A 22,502-nucleotide genomic window follows, 5' to 3' on the forward strand; every position below is an offset into this window, starting at 1 on the left:
TTCGCCATGCATTTGGCTCTAGATTGGACCATGCCCACTATTTTCAGCAGTTGGCATTCACTTTGAGGAATTCATTGACATACTCCAGTTGTGATCCGTATGTTGTCAAACCATAATCAGTTCACATAATGCCAACGGATATGTTGCAATCTTTTCGTCTTCTTGTTTTCATAACATTCTCTTTTACACTGAATCAATACCGGAAATTAGCAACAATTGGGTGGCAAGGTCGTCACAGAAACTAGAAGTAGCGCCGGTCGAATTTCGCGCCGTTTCGGTCCCGAAAGGCAAATTGGACTGCCGGTCAAGGTAGGCACATATATTGGAGCGTCGCATGAAGATGAAGGAAATTCCTTCCTAGTATTGACCATGTTGCCTGCGGTACAAGAGTGCAGAACTCAGAAATTGGGTGCTCGCAGAGTCCTAAATCCCTAAATGGTCGATAACGACATCTTCATTGAGGCTAATCAAGAATCTGACAAGACAAAACACAAAAAGGAGGCAAACCCAGATGGTAGAAAACTGAGGCCTTTACTGGAAATTTTGCTTCCAAGGTTCCAAATCCAGTAAAAGAATAAAAAGACCTCAATCAATACTCAAGTAACTTTTGCCAAAAAACATCTCTAGTCATTGAGCTTCGGAAGATCATTTCCAACTTGGCAATGCAATTAGCTGTCCAAGACAAAATCAAAGCACGGATTGTTGCATATCAAAGTTTTCGAATCTACAAAACTTATCTGCATATATGTAAAGCTTGTTTGGTTCCTTACATTGTCCTGCCAAATTTAGCGAGGAAAGAAAATTTGAATAAATGGAATACTTGAAGGGTCGGGTTTAAAAGGAGAATCTTGAGATGAAAAGAAAATCTCAAGCAATGCATTTTAAATTGAAATCGACGCACAAAATTGATATTACAAAAAGTATGGCCCCATCTTCTGTTTCTTTTCCTTCCAATCTGCGATTTCGGCATCAATTCTCAGTTTTACACTAGCATGAAACCCTTGATATGGCTCATATCCAAAGACAGTTTGAAGAACCTGCATACAATAATTGAAAAATAAGTCCTCAAGCCATTCTCCAAGGAAAACAAAAAAAGCTCAAAACCGAGCAAGATGCAATGACTTGCCTCAAGCAAAACAAAGAAAGGAGCCATGAGAAAGGCTTGTACAAGATTGTCCAAAAGAGCTGGCGCTCGTTTCTGAAACAAAGTTGATCCAATTGAGAAAAAGCTTTTTCTACGGCCAAAGCAGAAGACATTTCCAAACTTGAAGGATATTCTCACCTCAAATACGCCATGTCCGAGGAATTGCCCTGTCCAGCAGAATAATTGAGCCGCAAGAACAACCTGAAGAGAGATATACCTTGTGAATGAGTATGAAAAAGATCGAGGAGGAGATGCAATTGCATTTTGATGTAACTTCGCTTTTAAATGACAAATTGTCCCCCTTCATAGCCAACTAATTAACCACCATACTTCAGGCAAATTTGCTGCAGCATATAAACTAATAACAGGCATGTCCCAACGTCAACCTTCCGAATTTACTCTTAGTTCCATCTCCTGATGGAAAAGAAGATGAGTAGTTTGAGCAAATTTTGACAAGGACATTCAGGAAACATGGTCGCTGTATGCCATAATTCTTGTTGTCCATTTTCCAAAACTACTGCATCCGACACTTAGGGTTGGTCACAAAACCCGACTTGATGAGGCTCACACAACTGTACTTGGTGAGGGTATCCAAGCAAATGAGTTCATGTAGGTTGGGCTCAACAACAAAATACCGGCACTTGAGATACCTATGTACAACTCAATGCTACCTAAGCAAGACAGGAAATCTCAATGTGATTGCACAAATGTCGCGTTGAAGATACTTATTCACCAGTCTTAGTGACCAGATCAAGTCACAATATACCCACATATCGAGATTATTAGCATCTTCAACCATTCCACGATTCAGCCAGGTATTGACTTCGGAGTTCTAATTCTATGGTTTAGAGTCAGAATCGTTTTTTTACTGTTTAAAATTCAAATATCAAAAGGAAAATAACTGCAGCAATACATAGTAAAAGCTTATAATGTTAACATAAGAAGAAATGAGGTATCTGGTCCCACAGAAATCATCATCAGTCGACTCAGGTCCAAGGATCCAGTTTCAAAATGGATACCCAACACATGGGTGTTTCCATTCGCGAATGTGCTTCCTATCAACCAAGAGTGATGATCTAACAGTTTTTCTCCCTCGTGATCCTCTCAAACTCTGCCCATTATGCAAATTCAGAAACTCAAGGCGTCCAAGGGACAAATTCACCATTTGTTCAATGCTTCTTCCCTTCCATGACATGGAAATCCACTTTAAATGAAAAACCTCACTAAAAGGTAATACGTGAGCCTAAAAATAGGTGGGTGGCCAAACACGAGATTGTTTGTACTTTAGTGGTGTTGAAAATCGAATTTACGTCATCCATCTAATCCAACTGTTTCTTGATCACTCCGTGAACTGAAAAATTAACCGAACAGAGAAGTTATTTTCCTAGAAGAAATTTTATCTTATTCTCTGGAACGGCCTATGTGGAATTGATGAGCTAGCTTTGAGTCCGATTAAACAACAATTTTTTTACAAGAATAGCATCACCAAACAAACAATTTGAGCCGACGCAAAACGACCTGTTCTCAACCAAAGGGTCAAACCAAAACTAATGCAAGTCCCTCCCACTAAACAGTTATCGATGGTGTCGGATAGATTCAAGAACTAATTATATCAGATATCAGAAATCTAAAAAAAGAGAAAAAAACTAAAAAGCGAGAGAAGAAATGCGATACCTTCCAAGCCAGGGAGAAACCAAGATAACTAGCGAGCCAGCTGGCCCCAACCCAGCACACCATACACAGCAAAGCAGCCAAAGAACCCGCTTTTATGTCCATGCACACATAGAAAACAGCATACAGGAGAGCGCAAAAGAAGCCCAAATTCAAGAACAGGCCATGTCTCGCCAAGAAACACTGGGGCTGAAAGTTGAAGAGCTGACAGATAGTGGGAGTGAAGTAGAGGAGGACGAGAGCAGTGAAGAAGATCGGCCAAACGGACACGGTGTGGATCAGAATGTTGACCGGGTTGCTGTGGTACGCCCCATAGGAGGCGAAATGCTTCTCAAGATCGAACAGCCCTTTCCTCCCCATGGAAGTTTTTCTCGAGAAAGGATTGGTTTTTCTCGGAAAGTCAGCGATGAAGATGAGAACTTTTCAAGGTGGGGGGTCATCTAATATAGAGAGAGCAGGCGATGGATTTCTTGAAAACCAAGAGCAGAAGAGACCCACCGGACTGCTTGCCAAGCTTCGGCCAAAGTCCGCCGGTTTGTGTCAACTGTCAAGGGTCAAGTAGTTATCCTGCGCACGGTTTGATTTTGCACGAGGAGGTTTTAATTTACGGTGTTCTCACTAGGTCCTAGGTTGTTGATCTTTAAATGCAAAACTTGAATAAAAATGAAAATACTAAAAAACAAAAAACAAAGGAATTGTTCCTATGCTGTCGATCTTTTAAATGCAAATTGAAATAAGAAAAGACTATATTAGCCAAAATATAGATTGAATACGAAAGAGGACCATTCGATTGTGAAGTTTATCGGTTAACGTTATTTCGTTTATGTAAATCTTTAACACATGGTGCAAGCTCGGAAAATTATGCTAGACTCTTGTAGTAAATTTATTGCTAAAAAATTGTAGGATTATGATGTTTAAATGTTTGTACCTTATCCCAACCAAAAAAATAAAATGTTTGTACCTTACAATAAATTCTTGAGAGTCTCATCCTTCACTAATGATTTTTGGCCAATTTTTTTTTTATTTCTATTTTCTGAGCGAGTTTCTGAATAGGAGTATGCGTTTGATAACAACACAAAATTTCTCTTCCATAAATAGAAATTTGTTTGATAGCAATACAAAATTTCTCCTTCTTACGTTTTTTTCCATTCATCAACGGGCAGAGGTTGACGGCTGGAAGCGAGCGGCTTCGGGAGGTTACTGCAAGCGGGGGTTGGCAGAGGCTGCAGTCAGCGGGGGGAGGCGGTGGTTGGTGAGTGGCGGCGAGAGTGGGCGATCGGCGGAAGGCCGCAGGGGATGGCGCTAGGAGGCAATGGCCGGTGAGGGGTGGCGGCAGGAGGCGGTTACCAGTGAGGGGTAGCGGCGACTATATGCGGCGGGAGGTGAGGGCGAGTGATGAGAAGAGTTTTTATTTCTCTTTTTGTTCAAGAAATAAAAAAAGTATAAGATTTTTACTTTGCATTTCTGTTCCAAATCTATTTCTAGACTAAAAATTTGTTCTAGAAATAGAAAAACAAAATTGCGTTACCAAACGGATTCTGTTCCAAACCTGTTCCCGAGAACAGAAAAATAGAAAAAAGAAAAAACGAATGGTTATCATGTGTGCCTTAAAAGTACACGTCCTATTCATAATATAGTAGCTGATCTGACTGGGTTGTGTGATAGTTGTAGCTATCACATCAATGACCGTAACTCATTGTATTGCTCTCTATTATAGAATAATGAATCCTTTCCCAAAAGTAATAAGATGAATTGGGATTTATTACGTAGACATGAGCTTCCTAGGGATTATTCTCTTGGCCATTTGAACTACGTTAACCATTAGGCTTTTCTCTTCTCTTCTTTTATCTCTCTTCTATACACGATCATCATTAAAACTTGGTAGAGCGGAACACGATCCTAAGGTTGGCTTCAGTGTCAATCCTTCCGCTTGCCAGTTGGTGATTGAGAACCCGAGTTCTTTATTGTTATCACGATAGTGCACTGCCAGTAGCTCGTTGTGAATTGTTTTTTGCAAGTTCAGAAGGTTACGACATACTCTTGTAGTAAATTTATCACTAAAAATGATTTCGTTCGATTGTACAATTATGATGTTTAAATGTTTGTATCTTACAACAAATTCTTAAGGCTTTCCTTCTTTGCTAAAAGTACATATAAGAATATGAATTAACCATATATGGATAATACCCAAAAATAATAAAAAATATGAGAAGGAAAGCCAAGAAACAGCAACATTTCGAGAGTAACAGATTGCATCAAATCTTTTGTGGGACTAATGGAACGCTCATTCGTCGGCGAGCCTACCCTCCCGTGACTTTATCCACAAAAAAGTCGCCGACGCCTTTATCAGCCATTAGAAATAAGTTCGTCAACATCGACCATTGTCAATTGTTCAAATTAAAAGCTTGCTAATGCCGACCGTCAGATTAGGGACACGATAAATTTACCTTGATTTTGCTCACGTGAGGGTAGAGAGGCCCCATTTTCTCCCACGAGAAGGAATGCTCGTTTGGTTCCTTCATTGTCCTACCATATTTAGTGAGGAAAGAAAAATTGAATAAGTGAAATAACTTACGGGCCGAGGTTTAAAAAGGAGAGAATCTTGAGATAAAAAGAAAATCTCCAGCAATGCTTTTTATATTAAAATTGATTCAGAAATTTGATATACCAAGGGACGCATAGGAATGTAAGTCGACATTCGTATCCAACAACGATCAAGAATTAGTTCGCATCTCTTAGTAAATCAATTTTAGAACTACTCAAAAGATCATTATTGATCAAGGAGCTTTTACTATGGGGTTTAGGTCTATTGAGGGATGGGTTCGTTGACGTAATTGGGCTTGTCCAGTACGAACGGCCCAACCCATTGCAGTAGAGGCCCAGTCCAAACCAAAAAATTTTTTACAAAAAAATGGCCCATGCAGGTCTCGAACCTGCGACCTTCGCGTTATTAGCACGACGCTCTAACCAACTGAGCTAATAGGCCTTTTTTGATGTGATTGTTAAGATTACAAAATTTACTAAAAATCTCCATAGTAGTTGTACGAAAAACTTGTCGCTTAGAAGTGTTCAATTCCGGGGTTGGCCAACTCCTACCCTAGATACAGGAACTTGCACAGAAAGGTCGGTTCTCGGTGTGTCGAACCGGAAACCGGCCCACCTTGTCCTGGATGGAAACTTTCGGTTTCCAATTTATGGAATAGGGAATCAGTCCACCTTGTCCTGAATGACCGACCGGTCGAATTCTCGAATGAGTTCAGAAATTGGCATGATTTCTCAATGCAACATCAGAACCAGATTTATATTGGTTCGGTCAGATTCCCATGCTCATCCCCTAGTGGCGCCCCCAAGTCACGGTCATTGTTGCAAAATCTCAACGCTACTTGTAAAAGTAACTGAGGAAATTCATAATGTTTGACTAGTCCAAATGAAACGCACCACCTTAAAATTGACCCAGAGGGCCAGAGCTAGAGAATTCACAAGATCAACACGAAATGGAATGATATAGCACTCTAAAAGAAAGTTACAAGGTATATTGACCGGACTGTCGTCCTTTGTACATTTACCAATCACCAAAGTCGATCATTTGTAATACAAATGTAAGCGCAAACATTACAATTCAAGAAAGGAACTTCTCTTGGACCGAATCAGGTCCGTCACAAATCGCTTTCTTGTTCGTGATTTCTTCTTGCACCGTCGGCTGGAACATCAGGGACTACATTCCGAACCCCTCGGGCGGGATGGTTCGACACTTGAAGCAAACGTGCGATGTGGATCTGCATTGAGATATATTGTATCCCAAACATCTGGTTCACAGCATCAAAGATGACAGATTAAACAGGAAGAAATCTCAAGCCTTCATTCTTATACCAATGGAACAGCTCATTTCACGAGGTGGCCTTTCGGAGCCCAGCCGGTCTGAGGACTAGGCTACGACGAATACGCCCCCTTTCAAATCTCCGTTCTTTTGGAAGCAATCATCAGGCTTAAAAAACATCACACGAAATCTGAAAGAACAAGGAAAGTTCGCCATCGCGAGAATTGTGCTATTGCAACAGCTCAATTTCTCAGCAATGGCATACCCATTTCCCATTGCTGTCTGACTATTTAAATGCCTAGTTCAAACTAGCTCAGAGAAGCAAATATTCAATTCAAACACAAGGATGAACTCCAATTGAGACTCCATAAAAAGAAAACTTTAGCCTCTGAACAATGCATTTCTCAAGAGATGTTGTGAGAATTCAAAACGAACAGTAATTGCCTCAGAGGTAGTGACAATTTTGCAGATCATCACGCTGTGATCTGATAATACGTGCATCAAAATGCATCATTGGCAATCGATGTTGCAATTAATAGACGAATAAATAAATGAACAGGGCATCAAAGAGATTCCCAAAGACAAATCATCATACTCGCAGTGAGTGCTGATGTCCCTGTCTGTTTTTCTCATCACTTGCACAACAAAAAAAGAAAAAGGAGAAACTTTCAAAACAAGAACATATTCCAAGAAGATTAGAAAAGAGGAGCCATATGAGTCACTAGATTAAGTGTAGTATGTTCTCATCAGATAGCCATTAAAGCATTCAAGAAAAGACAAGAGGCCTCATATTAAGAACGAAAATCCTAATCACAGAAAGATTCATTGTAATTCGAGGGCATATACATGGAGGATAGTTCATCTCAGGCCCCCCATAAAAGCTGATTGCGACCCAACATCTACCGGCATTGTCATTGCACAAGTACAGAAGTTGCAGTTCAAACAGACAAGAATGCACACCACCAAGCCAAAGTCTAATACTACAACAATCATGGCAAAACAGTTCAGGAGTGGAATAATAGGAACCTAACAAAACATAGAAATCACTCGAATTGATTCATCAGAACCACACATCTTCACGATAGTCATGTTAGAAAGTTCACACATCATGGGAAACCACAAAAACAGCTCAGGGACACAAGAGACCATAAAACGGAGAAAAAGCCATTAGATAGCACAGGAACATGATTAAAACAAGAAACGCTGAAAAATGCATCAGAGAGATTCCCAACTAGACGAAGTCACCATCCTCCATAGGAGTGCTGATGTCCCTGTCTGTTTTTTCATCATTTGCACAAACCTTCACGTTTCTTGCATCACAGCGTAGCATCAAAAACGAGAATCCGAAACTTACAAACGAAAACAAGATCTAGAAATAGATCAACATGCAGAGCTCACTGAAATGCCTCAGCTGTAAGTTCTTTTCAAAGAGAAGGAATCTCTCAAAGTATATTTAGAACCATCACCGGCAGAGACCCAGATAAAAAATTTCGACACTCGATGCTTGAAAACTGATTCACTCGGACAAGAACGGCGAGAATCAAATGCCCAACGAGCCTAAAAATCCAAACTTTCGAAAATCAGATGCCCAATGAGACTAAAAATCCAAACTTTCTTCTCATAATGACAAATTGATCAGACACCCACATAAAAATTTTCGACACTCGACGCTTGGAAACTGATTCACTCGGACAAGAACGGCGAGAAATCAAAAGCCCAATGAGCCTAAAAATCCAAACTTTCGAAAATCAGATGCCCAACGAGACTAAAAATCCGAACTTTCGTATCACAACGACAAATTGATCAGACAACAAGGCGTTGAGCGAACTGCTGATCCGTACGCCATGCGCAATCTCGACCAAAACGCAGCGACAACGAAGAACAGAGCCGGCATTGCCCCAGGCGGAGAGAGAGGAAGAGCGTCTAGGGCTTTGATGAACTTGACGATGGGTTGGATATATATCGGCCGAAGGGGAAAGGGTTAGGGTTTCGAGTTCATTCTGGTGGAGTCCAGCTTCGCCGACTAACGCTGACCAAAGGTCTCCACCACCGCAATCTGACGGCCCACAAACAGCTATGCAGCTTAATCTGGGGCTGAGTATGGGCCGGGCCGGGAGGGCTTTTGCAACTTTTTGGCCCGGTCCGGCCCGAAATTTTCGGGCTCAAGGAAATCTGGCTCGAGGCTCTTGCAGTGCCTTTTGGCCCAGATCGAAGATGACCGGGCCAGCCCGGGCCAAAGCCCACAAAGAATCGCATCCTTGGCAGGGAGAAAATATTGGGTGGCCCGGGGACTCCACGTCAGCGTGGTCCCGGACCACTCATGAAGCGCCAAGTGGAGTTATTGGGTCGGTTGGCCAAGATGGAATTTATGCACAAAAAATAATCTTCTTTCTCTTTCACTAGCCAACACACTAACCCCGCACCAAAAAATATTAGGTGAGTGAGATACTTCATGTAGGCCATATAGAAAACCATGATGCTAAACTCCATGTCTTTCAATCTTTGACGTTGTTCTCTCTCTCCCTCAAACTCCTCATGCTAAACTCTCTCTCCCAGTGTCCCTCCCTCCCGATAAAACTCCTCACTCTACTCCACTCTGTCTTTCCTCTGTGAAGGTGCGTCTCCTTTGGTCGTGAACCACGTCGCGCTTCCGCTGCCCTTCTCAAGAAAACCCCTAAAATCTCTCTCTCTCTTCGAAGCGCGTTTCTTTTCATGAACTGTCACATCCCGATTTTTGGGCCTGAGAAGCCGTAGGTAAATGGTAATGAATTGGGCAAGTGATACGACCTGAGGGTCGGTAATGGGATGGACATTATGGTCGGAATGTGTGTATTGAGGGTTAGTCATGGTTCAATCGAAAGATTGTTCATGAATTGGCCTAGGGATCGACAGTGGAATGACTCCCCGATAGTACGCGTTGATTAGAGTGATATGACTGTGGAAAGACCCTTCGACCATAAGAGCCATTAGTGAGACGGTCCAGGACAATCATGGATCGACGCCGTGTCGACATGTGTCGGTTGCCGGTGATACCGCACGGCTATGCTTTGGTCACGGGTGACCATGAGTTGATTTCGGGATACCGGGTTTCACAAGGTCACATGACAACCGAGGGTCGACCATGAGTCGTTGATATTTGAACGTGGACCGGTAGAGAATCGGCCATGGATCGTTGTGTCAAGTCGGGTAGGCCATGGATAGGCCATGTGCCAGGCCACGAGCCTAATGGCTAGGCTGCGGACCTGCCATTGTGCCAGTTGCGCCGGCTAGGCCGTGTGTCCGGACATGGCCGACCCTTGTGCTAGTTAGCTAGGCCACGGACCGGCTATGTGCTTGGCCGTGTGCCGGCCATTGTGCCTGACCCTCGTGCCAAGTGTTGTGCCCGTAAGATCCGACTCCGACCAAGTCCCGTGCCCGAGAAACTTGGCCATGAACCGTACCTTGTGCCTATCCATGAGCCACGGCATGTGTTAAGCCCATTAACCGACCCCTCGCTTGTGTGGCCCAATGTGATGCTCGGCATGTTGCCCGCATAGCCGGCGTAGTGCCCGGCCTCTTGCTCGTGCGGCCCGGCATCGTGCCCGGCGCACCGCTCGTGCGGCTCGGCACGGCGCCCCGCTCATGCGGCTCAGTGCGGCGCCGTGCGGCCCGGCGCAGCGCCCGTGCGGCCCGGCGCAGCGCCCGTGCGGCCCGGCGCGGCGCCCGTGCGGCCCGATGCGCGTCCGTGCGCCCGGCCACGCGCCCGGCCATGCGCCCGGCCATGTGCCCGGCCATGTGCCCGTGTGGCCTGGTAGCGTGCCAGGCCATGCGCCCAGTCAGACCAGGCCACTCGCCCAGTTAGCCGGTTGGCTTGAGGTTATCCCATTCAACTTGAATCTTGTTTTGGTTATGTTTGGGGATATTTGAGGACATTCTCGTGTCGAACCTCGGATTGAATGGGATTATTAAAATTGTTTTGTTGCGAAAAACCCTCGGAAAATAGGGGAAACAAGTATGATGCGGGGTTGCGATTTTGGCATCGATTAGTCAATTTTGTGCACCCCGGTTGACCCGAGTTAATTGTAGGTGGAACCAGCATTTTCTAAGGACTTAGATTGGCTTCACGGTTTGGAAAATTGTAGAATGAACTAGAAGATAAAGTTGGACCAAGTCAAATCTTCTTCTCCAAGCCATATTAATTAGCTTGGACTTTGAGGACTCCCGTCATGATGATATGCAATAAATGAACGAAGACTTTGAGGCCCCATTCATCATGACTTGCATTAATTAGTTGGACTTTGGAAGCACCACAATCATGACATGCATTAATGGCCATAAAGACTTTAGGGGCATCTCATCATGTTATTTTGTCCATTGTCCATTAATGCAAAGATTTCCAAGATCAAGTTATTAATGACATTTCATGATGATATTTTGGCTCTTATTCATTAATATCAAGATTTTCAAGATCATTTCATTAATGGCTTAGATTTTCAAGATCATTTCATCATGACTTTTGGCTTATATTCATTGATGACTAAGATTTTAGGAAGATTTTGTAATGAGGGCAAAATCTAGGAAGATTTGGTAATGATGCTATTTTATCTCTTCTTTGCTTGAGCCGCTATAAATTAGGGGTGAGCATGGTCTGGGTTGGGCTGGTCCACCTCCTAACCCTAGGACCAAACCGCACAGTGTTGGTCCTCAATTTTGGGACCGAGGACCGCCCGTCGGTTCCATGGACCCGCTTGGGAACCGGACCGCCTGTTCGGTCCGGTTCCTGGGCAGGTCCATGGAACCGGTCCCACCAAATTTTCCTGGACAAATAAAAAAAAATATGTGGACCAACATCGGATCAACAGAACAAAAAGAAAAGAACATAACTTTCCGTACAATTCCTATACTATGATCGGTTCTATTAACCACATCATCCATAAATCAAGTGGGTACCCATCAAATGAGTGTCCAGAGATAAGAGAGCAGAGAGTTATGAGTGTCTAGTTACGTTTTTCTTTTTTTTTTTAAATTTTTTCTTGGTTAGATTTTTTTAATTAAAATTTTAAAAAATAAATATATTATTATTATATTACCGGTCCGGTCCGGGTGGGCGGGTGGGCGGTTCCACACCGGGAACCGGGAACCGAACCGATACCCACCGGTTCCAAAAAATTGGAACTGGGAACAGGACCGGTCCCCTCGGGAACCACCGGTTCCGGTCCGGTCCCGGGCGGTCCTGGGCGGTCTTGGGTTTTTTGCACACCCCTACTATAAATAGAGGAAGCCCTCCCCTTTCTCTCACGCCTCTCTCTCCATTCTCACACATACCACCAACCTTCTCTCTTGCTTCTTTGCTTCTTGTTCACGCCGAGAAAGAGAGAAAGAGAGAGAGAGCTCACCGACTAGCTCGTGTCTCTTCTTGTTGTTCGGCAAACTAGAGAGCTCAAAGCCAAGACGCCATCTTCCACGTGTTCAAGCCTCACGCCAAGATCCGTTTACTCACGTGTTCAAGCTCGAGAACCGCCGAGACTCCCGTGTTCCTTTCTTGTTCTTGTTTTTATCGTTGTGTAAGTGAATTCCCTAATATCGGGAAAGGATGTTGAGATGCATTGTGACGTGGTTTGCTTGGACCGTTTCTCGGTCGTTTGGTTGGTCGTAGTTGATTCATTTTCTTAGTTTGATCATGTTTCATGTTTGATGTTGTTTTGAGATAAAACTGAGCCTTGGTTGGTAAAGTGTACATGATGTGGCCATGCGTGATGTTCTCTTATTTGAACTTTGCTATTGATCTGTCATCGATGCGGGTGCGATAAGGGCCGACTTATGTTAACGGCGATCGATATATCCTCACTTGATATTAGTGTTTTCACTTGCTGAGTCTCCCCGACTCATCCCATGTTGTTTCCCTTTTTCAGGTCCGTAGGATGGCATCTCCCCCAGCCCGCGTTGGCAATCCCGTGGAGCAGAGAGCCGAAGTGCTCACCGTGATAGATGTCAGAGAAGACCGCGCCTACCGCCGAATCACGACGCTTGTGATGTTCGATGAGGGCCTAACGGACTTGGTGCCTCATCTGTACGTGGCGTGGTATCGCTATGCGAATGGAGAATGGGTTGGATCCCTATGTGGGTTCAACGGTGCTTTGGCGGTGCGGGCGGGCCGGCTCGGGATAAAGCCACGGGTGGGATGTGAGATGGCCAGGCGGACGGGACTGGGGTAGAGGTGAAGAAGCAAGGAGCGAGAAGCCGTAGTGGGTATAGGACAACCCAAGTCAAGTTTTGCTATTTACAGTCTGCTATGAAAATATGTGATAATTGTCATGACCCAAAAGAATGGGCTTGTTAAAATATGTTTGCATGCACTATAAATATAAGGTTTGCTCATGATGCTTGTCGAAATCCCGCTGTTTGTTCTAATTGTGATTGTCCCGAGTTAAGCTTCCGTTTGTGTGTAAAGAAAGATAATAATGAACGGGACGTCACATTAATGACCCTGAGGTGGGGGCGTTACATGAACCATGCCTTCGCTAGTTGCCTTCACCGTCGCCTCTTGAAGCCCATCGGTGGCTTAGATCCCGACTATGCCGCCGCCTCCGCCTACGTCACCTCCCGAAGCTCCATTGGCAGCTACGATTCGTCTTCTCTCTCTCTCTCTCTCTCTCTCTCTCTCTCTCTCTCGAAACGGCTCTGCACGGCTCCCTATCATCTGCCGAACAGCGGTGTGGTTCACAACCAGAGGAGGCATGCTTTCGCGGAGGAAAGATAGAGGAAAGCAAAGTGAAGAGTTTTCTTGGGTGGGAGGGAGAGAGAGTTTAGCGTGAGGAGTTTGAGGAAGTGAGAGAACAACGTCAAAGAGTGAAAGATAGTAACGGAGGTTAACAGAGACGTAGAGAAAAAAGGGAAAATCAGAGATTTTTGAAAATTCTGACTTGTGGACCCGGCTGGCCACGTGTCGTCCGCAGAATGGTTTTCTACATAGCCTACATGGACTATCTCATTCAGCTAATATTTTCTCGCCCATGTGTCCTCTCTCTCCTCTCCTTCTTCTCTTATATTCTCTCTCCTCTTCTTCGTTCTTTCCTTCTCCGGAGAAGAAAAACCAACCCTTTTTCCTCTCTTCAGCAAAGGCTTTCAAATTTCGAATCTTTACTTTCACTCTCAGATTTTGCTACTACGCGCTTAGTGTTGTTGCTTCGGTGTTCCTTGTTGCTCCGGCGTTCGTCAAGTGGCCATTCCTCCATCGTCGCCGACAAAGCACATTAAGTTCGCCCATGCTCTAACGAGGTTAAGGTCTCCCTCTCTTGTGAAATCAAAAGTTTATGTCCCTTGTCCTCGCTCTCTGCTTCGACGATCGCTCTGTCTCTGCTCTAGCGCTCACTTGCTCGAAAAATTGAAGCAAACATATATAAGCAAAAAGAAAAAAAAATACCTAATTTGAATAGTACATAAAGGGTTACGCTTCAAGAAAGTAATATAAAACGACAAGAGCTGGATGTCCAAAGTTAATACATCAAATTTGTTATAAACATTTCCAACTTCCAAAAGATAATATGCACCGATATTTGAATAGTCATGTTAAAAGGTAAAAAGAAAAGAAACGTCTTTTATGCTTTGTAGAGATGGAAGGAAGAGAATAATGTGAATGTTTTTGCAAAATATTCAGATTTTCTACACCTATCTCTCATTTTCTCCCCATCCCTTCTCTCCGAACAAAACATTAGAGAAGAGAATAGAAGAGAAGAAAAGAGAAAAAAAAAAGAACCATTTCTTCCTTAGTGAAATCGAGCATAGGGGAAGGAAGATGACCGGGCCGGCCTGGGCCAAAGCCTATGAAGAATTACTTCCTTGGTAGGAAAAAAATGTTAAATGACCTGGGACTCCATGTCAGCATTGTGACATTCCCGGATTTGGGCATAGGAATAACCGAGGGTCGACCTTAGACCGCTAGTACTCGGGTGAGGATCGGTTGTAAAATTTATTGTCAAGTTATGATGAGTAAGCTATGAACGAGCCATGTACCGGGTCACAGGCCTAATGGTTTGGCTACGGGCCGACCATCGTGCCTGCTGCGTTGGCCAGGCGGTCAGGCTTTGTACCAGGTCATGACCGGCCACCGTGCCCATGTGCTCGGCCGCGGACGGGCCGTGCACTCGGCTGTGTGCCTGGCACCGTGCTCGACCCTTGTACCCATGAGATTTGGCCCCGACCTAGTCCCGTGCCCATGATAATTGCCCGTGAGTCATGTGTTGTGCCTATGCATGAACTAATAGTTACACTTGAACCATGAACCAACCTTGGGAGTGCTCCGTTCGGTTTTGTGCCCAGCGCGCCGCTCATGCAGCCCGCCACGTTGCTCGTGCAACCAGGCACAATGCCCGTGCAAGCCGGCCACGCGCCTGGCCACGCACAGGCAAATTGCCCGGTCAGGCCCGGCCAGTCAGGCCATGAGCCAAGCCACCCGAGAAGCACGATTTTGCCCAGTTTTGGTCTAAACACTTCCTTAACCTTATTTGGTCATTTTTAGATGGTTTTATACATCCAACCTTGGTTCATTTGAGTTTATTAAGTATTTTATTTTATAGAGAAACCTCGGAAAGTGATTAATCTAAGTATGATGCGGGGTTCGTCTTAGGCGTTATTTGCATGTTTTTGCGAGAGCCTCTTGATCCGAGTGATTTGGGACAGAAACCAGCCCTTAGAAGTTCTGATTGTGAGCTCACGTTGGCATCAAGGAGAGGCTAGAAGTCTTAGACCAAGTCCAAGCTTATCATCTTCATTATTACCTTCATTTAATGCTTGACATAGGTGTCCCCTTTGCATTTAATTTTCTGACCAGCGTTTATGAGACCATTTATGAGGCCCTTGAGTCACCAAGGCACCAATTATTTGACCCAAAGTGAGAAAGTTTCGGCCAAGGAGAGAACCGAAGGAGAGAGAGAGAGAGTTATTGCTCATAATCATGAAATTTGGCTTATGCTCTTAATGAACTAATGAGGTCATGGCTTACCTCATACCCCAATGACATATGCGCTTACATCAATAAACCCCAAGCCATTGCCCTATAAATAGAGGACATTATGAGAGAATTGCCACACTTTTCACATATATATAGCCGGCCACTCACGCCCAAGAGAGAAAGAAAAAGAGAGAGAGCCGAGAGGGAGAGAGAACAAGCCGAGAGAGAGAGAGAAAGAGTCGGCCACCTTAAGTCGCCCGAGACCCCAAGGCCGCCGTCCCCACCGTCCATTCTCCACTCTCTAGTTCTTGTTTCATTTAGTAGTAAATGAAGTCCCTAATATCGAAAAATGACATTGAGATACGTTGTATCATGAGGGTTCCACCGTTTCTCGGTTCTTGGTGTTTCAATGTTGCGTTTTCTATAACGAGTTTGCCTTGTTTCATGGTTTTGCATATTACTTAATACCAAAATAGAAACCGAGGCGCGACAAATGAGGTAAACCGTGAACTAGCCATGCTTGAAGTTCTTGTGTTATGCTTGGTATGCACGTTATTGTTTGATTGGCTACTAAGGCCGGTACGGTAAGAAATGGTTCGTGTAACGGCGATCGATATGTCCTCGTTTGTTATTAGAGTTTTCACTTGCTGAGTCTCCTCGACTCACTCCCCGTTGTTTCCTGTTTTTCAGGTCCGTAGAATGGCGTCACCCCCGATCCGGTTTGGCAATCCCATCGAGATGAGAGCCGAGCTCCTGACGGTGATCGATGCCCGTGAGAACTGTGCCTATCGCAGGATTACGACCTACGTTATAGTTGACGAAGGTCGGGAGACCTTGTCCCGCACCCGTACGTGGCTTGGTATCGCCTAGCCAACGGGGATTGGGTCGGACCCCTTCGTGGGTTTAGCGGTCCCTTTGATGGCACGGGCGGGTCGGCTCTTGGATCGGCCATGGGCGGGGCGTGAGGACGGCCATGCGGTCGAGGGCGGGGAGGAGTGAGCGAGAGCGAGAAGCTAGTAGCCGTAAAGAAGCTAGGGACCCAAGCCAAATTTTGTTGTTTATATGGCTTGTACTCGGAGGTGCCTTTGAAATAGGCATGTGAAAAATCTAGTGTGCGGCTTGCTTGGCCCGAGATAGGGCATGTAAAATAAGTACGAGTCCATCATGTAAATACAACGTGCACCGTTTGCTTTAATTGCTTGGATTTGTCTCGTTTATTCTGCTTTCGCTTTCGTTGCGTTTCAATTTAAAATCAACCAGGCGTTTTAACAATTGTCTATGCTTCACGGGCTCGTTCCGGTCATGGTCGGTCAACAAGCATCGACCGTGAGTGGTTCGAGACCTGACAAGCATGGTCCCGAACCACTTATGAAGTGCCACGTGGAGCTGTGGGGCCAGTTTGCCAAGATGGAATTTTTGCACAAAAAGTAATCTTCTCTCTCACATGTCTGCAAACTAGCCCTGCCCCCCCCCCCCCCCTCTCTCCTATGCACACATCTAGTTCTTCTCTTACATTCTCTCTCATCTTCTTCCTTCTTTCCTTTCTCAGAAGAAGAAAAAAAAGAACCCTCTTTCCTCTCTCCGGGAAGGCTTTCAAATCTTGAATCTCTACTTTTTGCTCTCAAGTTTTGCTACTCTGCACTCATTGTTGTTGCTTCGGCATTTGTCAAGTGGCCATTCCCCCATTGTTGCCGACGAAGCACATTAAGCTCGCCCATGCTTCGATGAAGCAAAGGTCTCCCTCTCTTGTGAATTTAAAAGTTTATGTCCCTCGTACTTGCTTTTTGCTCTGGCAATTGCTCTGTCTTGGCTTTGGTGCTTGCTCGCTTGAAAAATTGAAGTAAACATATATAAGCGAAAAAACAATCAATTCAAATAGTTTATAAAGGGTCATGCTTCAAGGAAGTAATATAAAATGACAAGAGCTCGATGTCCAAAGTTAACGTATCAAATTTGTTTTAAACATTTCCAACTTCCGAAAATTAATATGCATCAACATTTGAATATTCATATTAAAAAGTAAAAAGAAAAGAAGCGTCTCTTATGCTATGTAGAGATGGAAGGAAGAGAATAATGCAAAGGTTTTTGCAAAATATTCAGATTTTGTATACCCATATCTCATTTTCTCTCCCCTTCCCACTCCCCAAAAAAACATTAGAGAAGGGAATAGAAGAGAAAAAAGGAAGAAAAAGGAGAACCATTTCTTCCTTAGTGAAATCGAGCATAGGGGAAGGAAGAAATAATCTCTGTTCTCCTTCTTCTTTCTTCCCATTTGTGTCAATTTCCTTTCTTCATACTGAACCAATATTATTCTATAATCCAATAGAGCACCAAACGTCACGTTAGGGTTTGCATTCTCCAACTCATCATGATAAATAGACAAATAGAGGAGACTCGTTGTCTGCTGAATGTAGGTCCCAAAACTGAGAACAACACGCTTGAAACATGAATCTAAGGCCAAGATCGACAAGTGAAGTAGGAGATGATCGCCTAGAACAAGAAGGAGAAAACTTTTATACACCTCAGGATTCAACATAAAGGATTGGACTTCAATAGGGCTGAAGGAGCAGGTTTGGAGTTATGTGGTCAGGATCAGGAAGAGCCCAATCAATTGGGCATAACAAGTGTGCCTATTAGATAGAGTTGAAGGGATACAAGCAAGATATGTAGCTCTTGAGAAACTCCTGCTCAAATGGATTCCGTGTAACGACAAATGAAAGCAAAAGATAAGAACATACTCTAGCCTAAAACTAGAAACCCATCTTTAAGTATCACAAATTATTAGAGGAACATGTAAATGGTAATTCGGGAAATCATAGATATATAGTTACCACAGCTTTGGAGCTAATTGACCAAGCTATCGAGTGCCAATTTCTCTGGGGCGCCAAGATGGCTCTCATCATCCTTGCCTTCCACGTCCTTTGTAGAGTCTTCCCTCTTCCGAACCAACCCTCCGAAAACTGCTGACTAGAAATCTGACGGTACTTCAAGAGACATGGCGACTTGCACTAGAGCAAATACGGAGCGAGCTATGAGATTTTGTGGAACCATTGCCAACTGTTTTAAAAGCTTAAGCTATTAGATGAAGGCACGATTCGTTTGGTCTTTTTGCCTAGTATTAAGCGAGGATTTATTTAATTGGGGAGATAAATGGGGTCTGAAAAGATTCAAACTCATGACATTCAGCTCTGATACCATGTGAGATATTGGTTGGACTATTGCTAACTGTTTTAAAAGCTGAAGCTGTTAAATGAATGCGTGATTTAATATTTAATTATTTTAATACAAGCAACGGAGTAGAGAGTGAGCAAGCGCTAGAGTAGAGATGGAGCGAGCATTGGAGCAGAGAGCAAGGACGAGGGACATAAACTTTTGAATTCACGAGAGAGGGAGAACTTTGCTTCGTCGGAGCATGGGCGACCTTAATGTGCTTTGTCAGCGACGGCGGGGGAACTGTCGCTTGACGAACGCTGGAGCAGCAAGGAACGCCTAAACAACAACTACGAGCGCGGAGTAGTAAAATCTGAGAGTAAAAGTAGAGATTCAAAATTTGAAAACATTTCTCCGGAGAAAGAAAGCCTTCGTTAGAGAGAGGAAAAAGGGTTGGCTTTTCTTCTTCTTCTGAAAAGGAAAGAACGAAGACCAAGAGAGAGAATCTAAGAGAAAAAATAAATGTGTGCAAAGGAGAGAGAGGGCGCAAGGGTGAGTGGCAAGCTAGTGAGAGAGAGAAATTATTTTTTGTGCAGTAATTTCATCTAGGCGAGCCGGCTCCACAGCTCCACGTGGCGCTTCAAGAGTGGTCTGGGACCATGCCGACGTGAATTGTCTAGACCACCTAATATTTTCTCCTTGGCAGAAGAAAAAAGGCCATGATAAGTCCCATCCTCCCGTTTGATGGTTGTGATTGATTCTAAAATAGGAAGAAAAATGTCTCGAAGAGCACCTTTTGATGATGGGATACAGACCTTTCGTTTTGGCCTACTATCAAGAGCGAGCTTTGCGGCATTCAACCCTGCATTCATATGCCTCGGCCTTGGTGCGTGAGCTGATGTATCTTCTTCAGGTATTTTCTGTTCAGGCACACATCGAAATGACATCGCGATCGAATGTATTATCGTCGAGGATGAGGTACGAAATGTCGGTCGCGATCATGGACACTTAACTTTTAATTGCTGCTCGATTTAAGGTGGTAATCGCGTTAAAACATCTGTAAATTTGTCGCGAGGAGGACACCGGTGTAATCACAACGACAACCTTATACGCAGAGTCGCAGACGATGATGGGGCGTATTCACAGAAAAGCTAAAGTGAATGTCATTGTCTTTGGACAAGACTTGGGTTTTGTCCAAAAGGGTGGAGATCAGATGAGACGAAGATGGGCATTGCACTGTCGTATCGTCACGTAACGATCGCCAAATCCATCATCGGTGAAGCCAAGAGACTGCGAAAAAACGACAGAGCGTGTGCGGTCGTATTGCAATTGCATGCATGGGTAAATGATATAAGCCGGAACAAGTGTGCGGTAGGCATTGCCACAGCTGAACTGGACCGAGCGGTTGTCCTCCACGTCTTTCGTTTCGTGTCCGATAGTCGAGCATTTCACGGACGGTCGCGCGACTCTTGTAGCATCTGACGTTTAAGAAGCAAATAAAATTATAATTTATCCGATCTCCAACAATGGGGATGTAGCTCAGATGGTAGAGCGCTCGCTTAGCATGCGAGAGGTACGGGGATCGATACCCCGCATCTCCAGTTCTTATTTTTTTTTATTGCTTTTTAGTCTCGATGCGAAGGAGACGACACAAGGGATGTCTTTTCAGTTTTCGTTCTTTTGGTTCGACAGTGATATTGGTCGTCAAGAAAGTTGAGGTTGTTCCTTGGTGTTTCTAGTGAAAAACCAGTTCTTGTGTTAACGCCAATGCATGCCCAGAAGTTGTCTTCTTGGATTATGGTTTCGTCAAAGTGAATCGATCCTCGACACGACAGCTCAGTGCCGTGTTCACGATGTGTTGTTTTCTCATGAAAAGCAACGGTTGTCTTCGAATCAAGGATGGCTTTAGAAAAGGACCAGATCCATATTAAAAAACAATGTCTCTTGGCCCTGTTTTCCTTCAATGGCAGGTGAAGAAAGGGGTTTATGATGGCAGTGTTTTGGTTTATCTTCATAATCCCGTCTGCAGAAAACATTACTGGGAGAACAGGAAATCGTCTCAAAGAGAGGCAAATACGGGCAAGCAAGCAAAACGAAAGAGCCCAACATAGCTAGGTTAAGAGATAATTGAGCATGCCATGACGTTGTTATCATCTCGTACAGACCTTTATGGAGAAAGAGACATCGCAAAAAGAAATGTGTGTGAGAGAGATGTAACGTAGCGAGGTCAAAAGGTAATTGAGCACGCCATGACTCATGATATGCCAAATGTCGCACCATTTGGGCAAAATCTTATTGAATAAGCTGATATAAACACCGTTTATCGCTTTTCTTACTACGTTGCGTGCGTCATCATAGTAGATGAGTTGACCGCATGATAATTGCACAAGGTGCAATCCTGTTGTGATTCTTGCCTGAGATTTCTCTTTGCCCCCATTTCCATCTCTATCGTCGTGGGTAGTCGAAATGGTCGTCCACCGCCACAACATAGGAGACCACCATCGCAGTGGGTCACTCGTGGTCCTCCTTGATAGGCAATTCACCGTGAAATTGATCGTCTGTGCTCGTAGGGTGGTTGCCTGTGCAATTGCTAGCTAGACTATACTGTCGGATTATTCTATACATATTTCTAAAATCTATCCATTGCATTGTGGTAAGCAATAAAGAACAGCGTTATCATCGTTGCGAGTGCACTCTGCAACTTTCCTAGCTGCTAGTCCAACACTTGAAGCAGATAAGGTCGTCATTCAGTTGGTCCAATTCAAGCCCTAAGAACAAGAAAATGTCTTCCATGGCTATCTAATCATGAGATAAAAATGTGTTGTTCACGGACCTTAGAATGCACAGAAAGCTGTGAAATCCATGCGGAGATGCAACAAAAACTAGGGAAAGCAAAGTGCTGATATAGCCTGAAAAAGCAACCCAAGAAGATTCACATCACATGATTTCGATTGGATGCATGTCAAGGCACTTTTTGGTGTCTCTCTCTGTCTATCTCTCTCCTCTCGTTGCCCATGGGTTTGGAAATTTCAACTTTCTCTTTATTATTATTTTTTTGGCCTCAACTTGTAAATATATTTCCAAGATATATGTTTCCATCATTTCCAAAAATGTTATGTCCTACAGAGTTATTACAATTTGAGATTGATATTTCTGCATGATAAATCAATTTTTAAAAGGAAAAAAAATGATGTAACGTACCTCAGCAAAGCAGACCTGAGGAGGGATGGTGCGTGCCCGTAACCTAGAACTCGATCATTAGGTGTTCGGTGCAATTTTTCTTAATCGCATACCAGATATACTTTTTATGAAAACCCTATTAAAATTCTTAAGTCTGTCCTCCTTGCCAAGATTTATGATAATAAAAAGAATTGAACGTGGACTGCTATAAAATCGAAGCTTTCTTTTCTTTTTCCTTTTTTCACGGGTGTGAAAATAAAGAATGACACTAAAATGAGGATGACACAATGAATGAGAGCTGTCTGTTGTTTTGTTATTTCAATGCAGCAACGTGCAGATGTAGACATGCATCGCAGAGAAGCATCAGCAGCCACGTGCTCGCTCGCTCGCTCTTCTTCTTCTTCTTCTTCTTCAACCTCACAACTGCCGTGTAACAGATAACATTCAATGAATTAGGGTTTTGGGATGTCGGGATATCTTTTTCCCCGTACCTCTCTCCCTCTCTCCCTCTCTCGGTTTCATGCAGAGAGAAGTAATAAATAATGGGTCAACATTGTCACACTCGCAGTGTCAAAGAAGTTGTTCTTCTTCTTCTCCATTTCACATGACAA

The 22,502-nt window shown here is 43.9% G+C and overlaps 1 protein-coding gene, 1 long non-coding RNA gene and 6 other non-coding genes across 8 annotated transcripts; 1 reads left to right on the top strand and 7 right to left on the bottom strand.

The window, feature by feature from the left end:
* Positions 1-725: 725 nt before the first annotated feature.
* On the bottom strand, positions 726-3,356 carry LOC115691102 (2-hydroxy-palmitic acid dioxygenase MPO1-like). Its single transcript, XM_030617675.2, has 4 exons — positions 2,819-3,356; positions 1,283-1,345; positions 1,127-1,198; positions 726-1,037 (listed from the first exon to the last, which is right to left on the bottom strand). The coding sequence occupies exons 1-4, from the start codon at positions 3,173-3,175 to the stop codon at positions 912-914; spliced, it is 618 nt and encodes a 205-aa protein (XP_030473535.1). The 5' UTR covers positions 3,176-3,356; the 3' UTR covers positions 726-911.
* Positions 3,357-5,727: 2,371 nt separating this feature from the next.
* TRNAI-AAU (transfer RNA isoleucine (anticodon AAU)) lies at positions 5,728-5,801 on the bottom strand. Its single transcript has one exon. It is a non-coding gene; the product is annotated as a tRNA-Ile (tRNA).
* Positions 5,802-7,073: 1,272 nt separating this feature from the next.
* On the bottom strand, positions 7,074-7,151 carry LOC115691141 (small nucleolar RNA snoR122). The gene has a single exon (XR_004006944.1). It is a non-coding gene; the product is annotated as a small nucleolar RNA snoR122 (small nucleolar RNA).
* Positions 7,152-7,189: 38 nt separating this feature from the next.
* Positions 7,190-7,275, bottom strand: LOC115691140 (small nucleolar RNA R44/J54/Z268 family). The gene has a single exon (XR_004006943.1). It is a non-coding gene; the product is annotated as a small nucleolar RNA R44/J54/Z268 family (small nucleolar RNA).
* Positions 7,276-7,841: 566 nt separating this feature from the next.
* LOC115691139 (small nucleolar RNA R44/J54/Z268 family) lies at positions 7,842-7,929 on the bottom strand. The gene has a single exon (XR_004006942.1). It is a non-coding gene; the product is annotated as a small nucleolar RNA R44/J54/Z268 family (small nucleolar RNA).
* Positions 7,930-8,031: 102 nt separating this feature from the next.
* LOC115691138 (small nucleolar RNA Z267) lies at positions 8,032-8,107 on the bottom strand. The gene has a single exon (XR_004006941.1). It is a non-coding gene; the product is annotated as a small nucleolar RNA Z267 (small nucleolar RNA).
* Positions 8,108-20,239: 12,132 nt separating this feature from the next.
* On the top strand, positions 20,240-20,312 carry TRNAA-AGC (transfer RNA alanine (anticodon AGC)). The gene has a single exon. It is a non-coding gene; the product is annotated as a tRNA-Ala (tRNA).
* Positions 20,313-20,910: 598 nt separating this feature from the next.
* LOC130140311 (uncharacterized) lies at positions 20,911-22,384 on the bottom strand. The gene is made up of 2 exons (XR_008818320.1): positions 21,913-22,384; positions 20,911-21,510 (listed from the first exon to the last, which is right to left on the bottom strand). It is a non-coding gene; the product is annotated as an uncharacterized LOC130140311 (long non-coding RNA).
* Positions 22,385-22,502: the final 118 nt, after the last annotated feature.

This window comes from Syzygium oleosum, unplaced genomic scaffold (assembly GCF_021117445.2).
Source record: "Syzygium oleosum isolate NSW1041296 unplaced genomic scaffold, Sole_v2.1 Sole_v2.17, whole genome shotgun sequence".
Taxonomy (NCBI): domain Eukaryota; kingdom Viridiplantae; phylum Streptophyta; class Magnoliopsida; order Myrtales; family Myrtaceae; genus Syzygium; species Syzygium oleosum.

What these genes read in the sequence shown, in the direction of transcription:
- LOC115691102 (XM_030617675.2), bottom strand. Translation starts at nt 3,175, where the DNA reads ATGGGGAGGAAAGGGCTGTTCGATCTTGAGAAGCATTTCGCCTCCTAT. An exon ending in GTTTCTCCCTGGCTTGGAAG is followed by an intron (nt 1,346 to 2,818) that starts GTATCGCATTTC and finishes ATCTCTCTTCAG; the next exon opens with GTTGTTCTTGCGGCTCAATT. An exon ending in TCGGACATGGCGTATTTGAG is followed by an intron (nt 1,199 to 1,282) that starts GTGAGAATATCC and finishes ACTTTGTTTCAG; the next exon opens with AAACGAGCGCCAGCTCTTTT.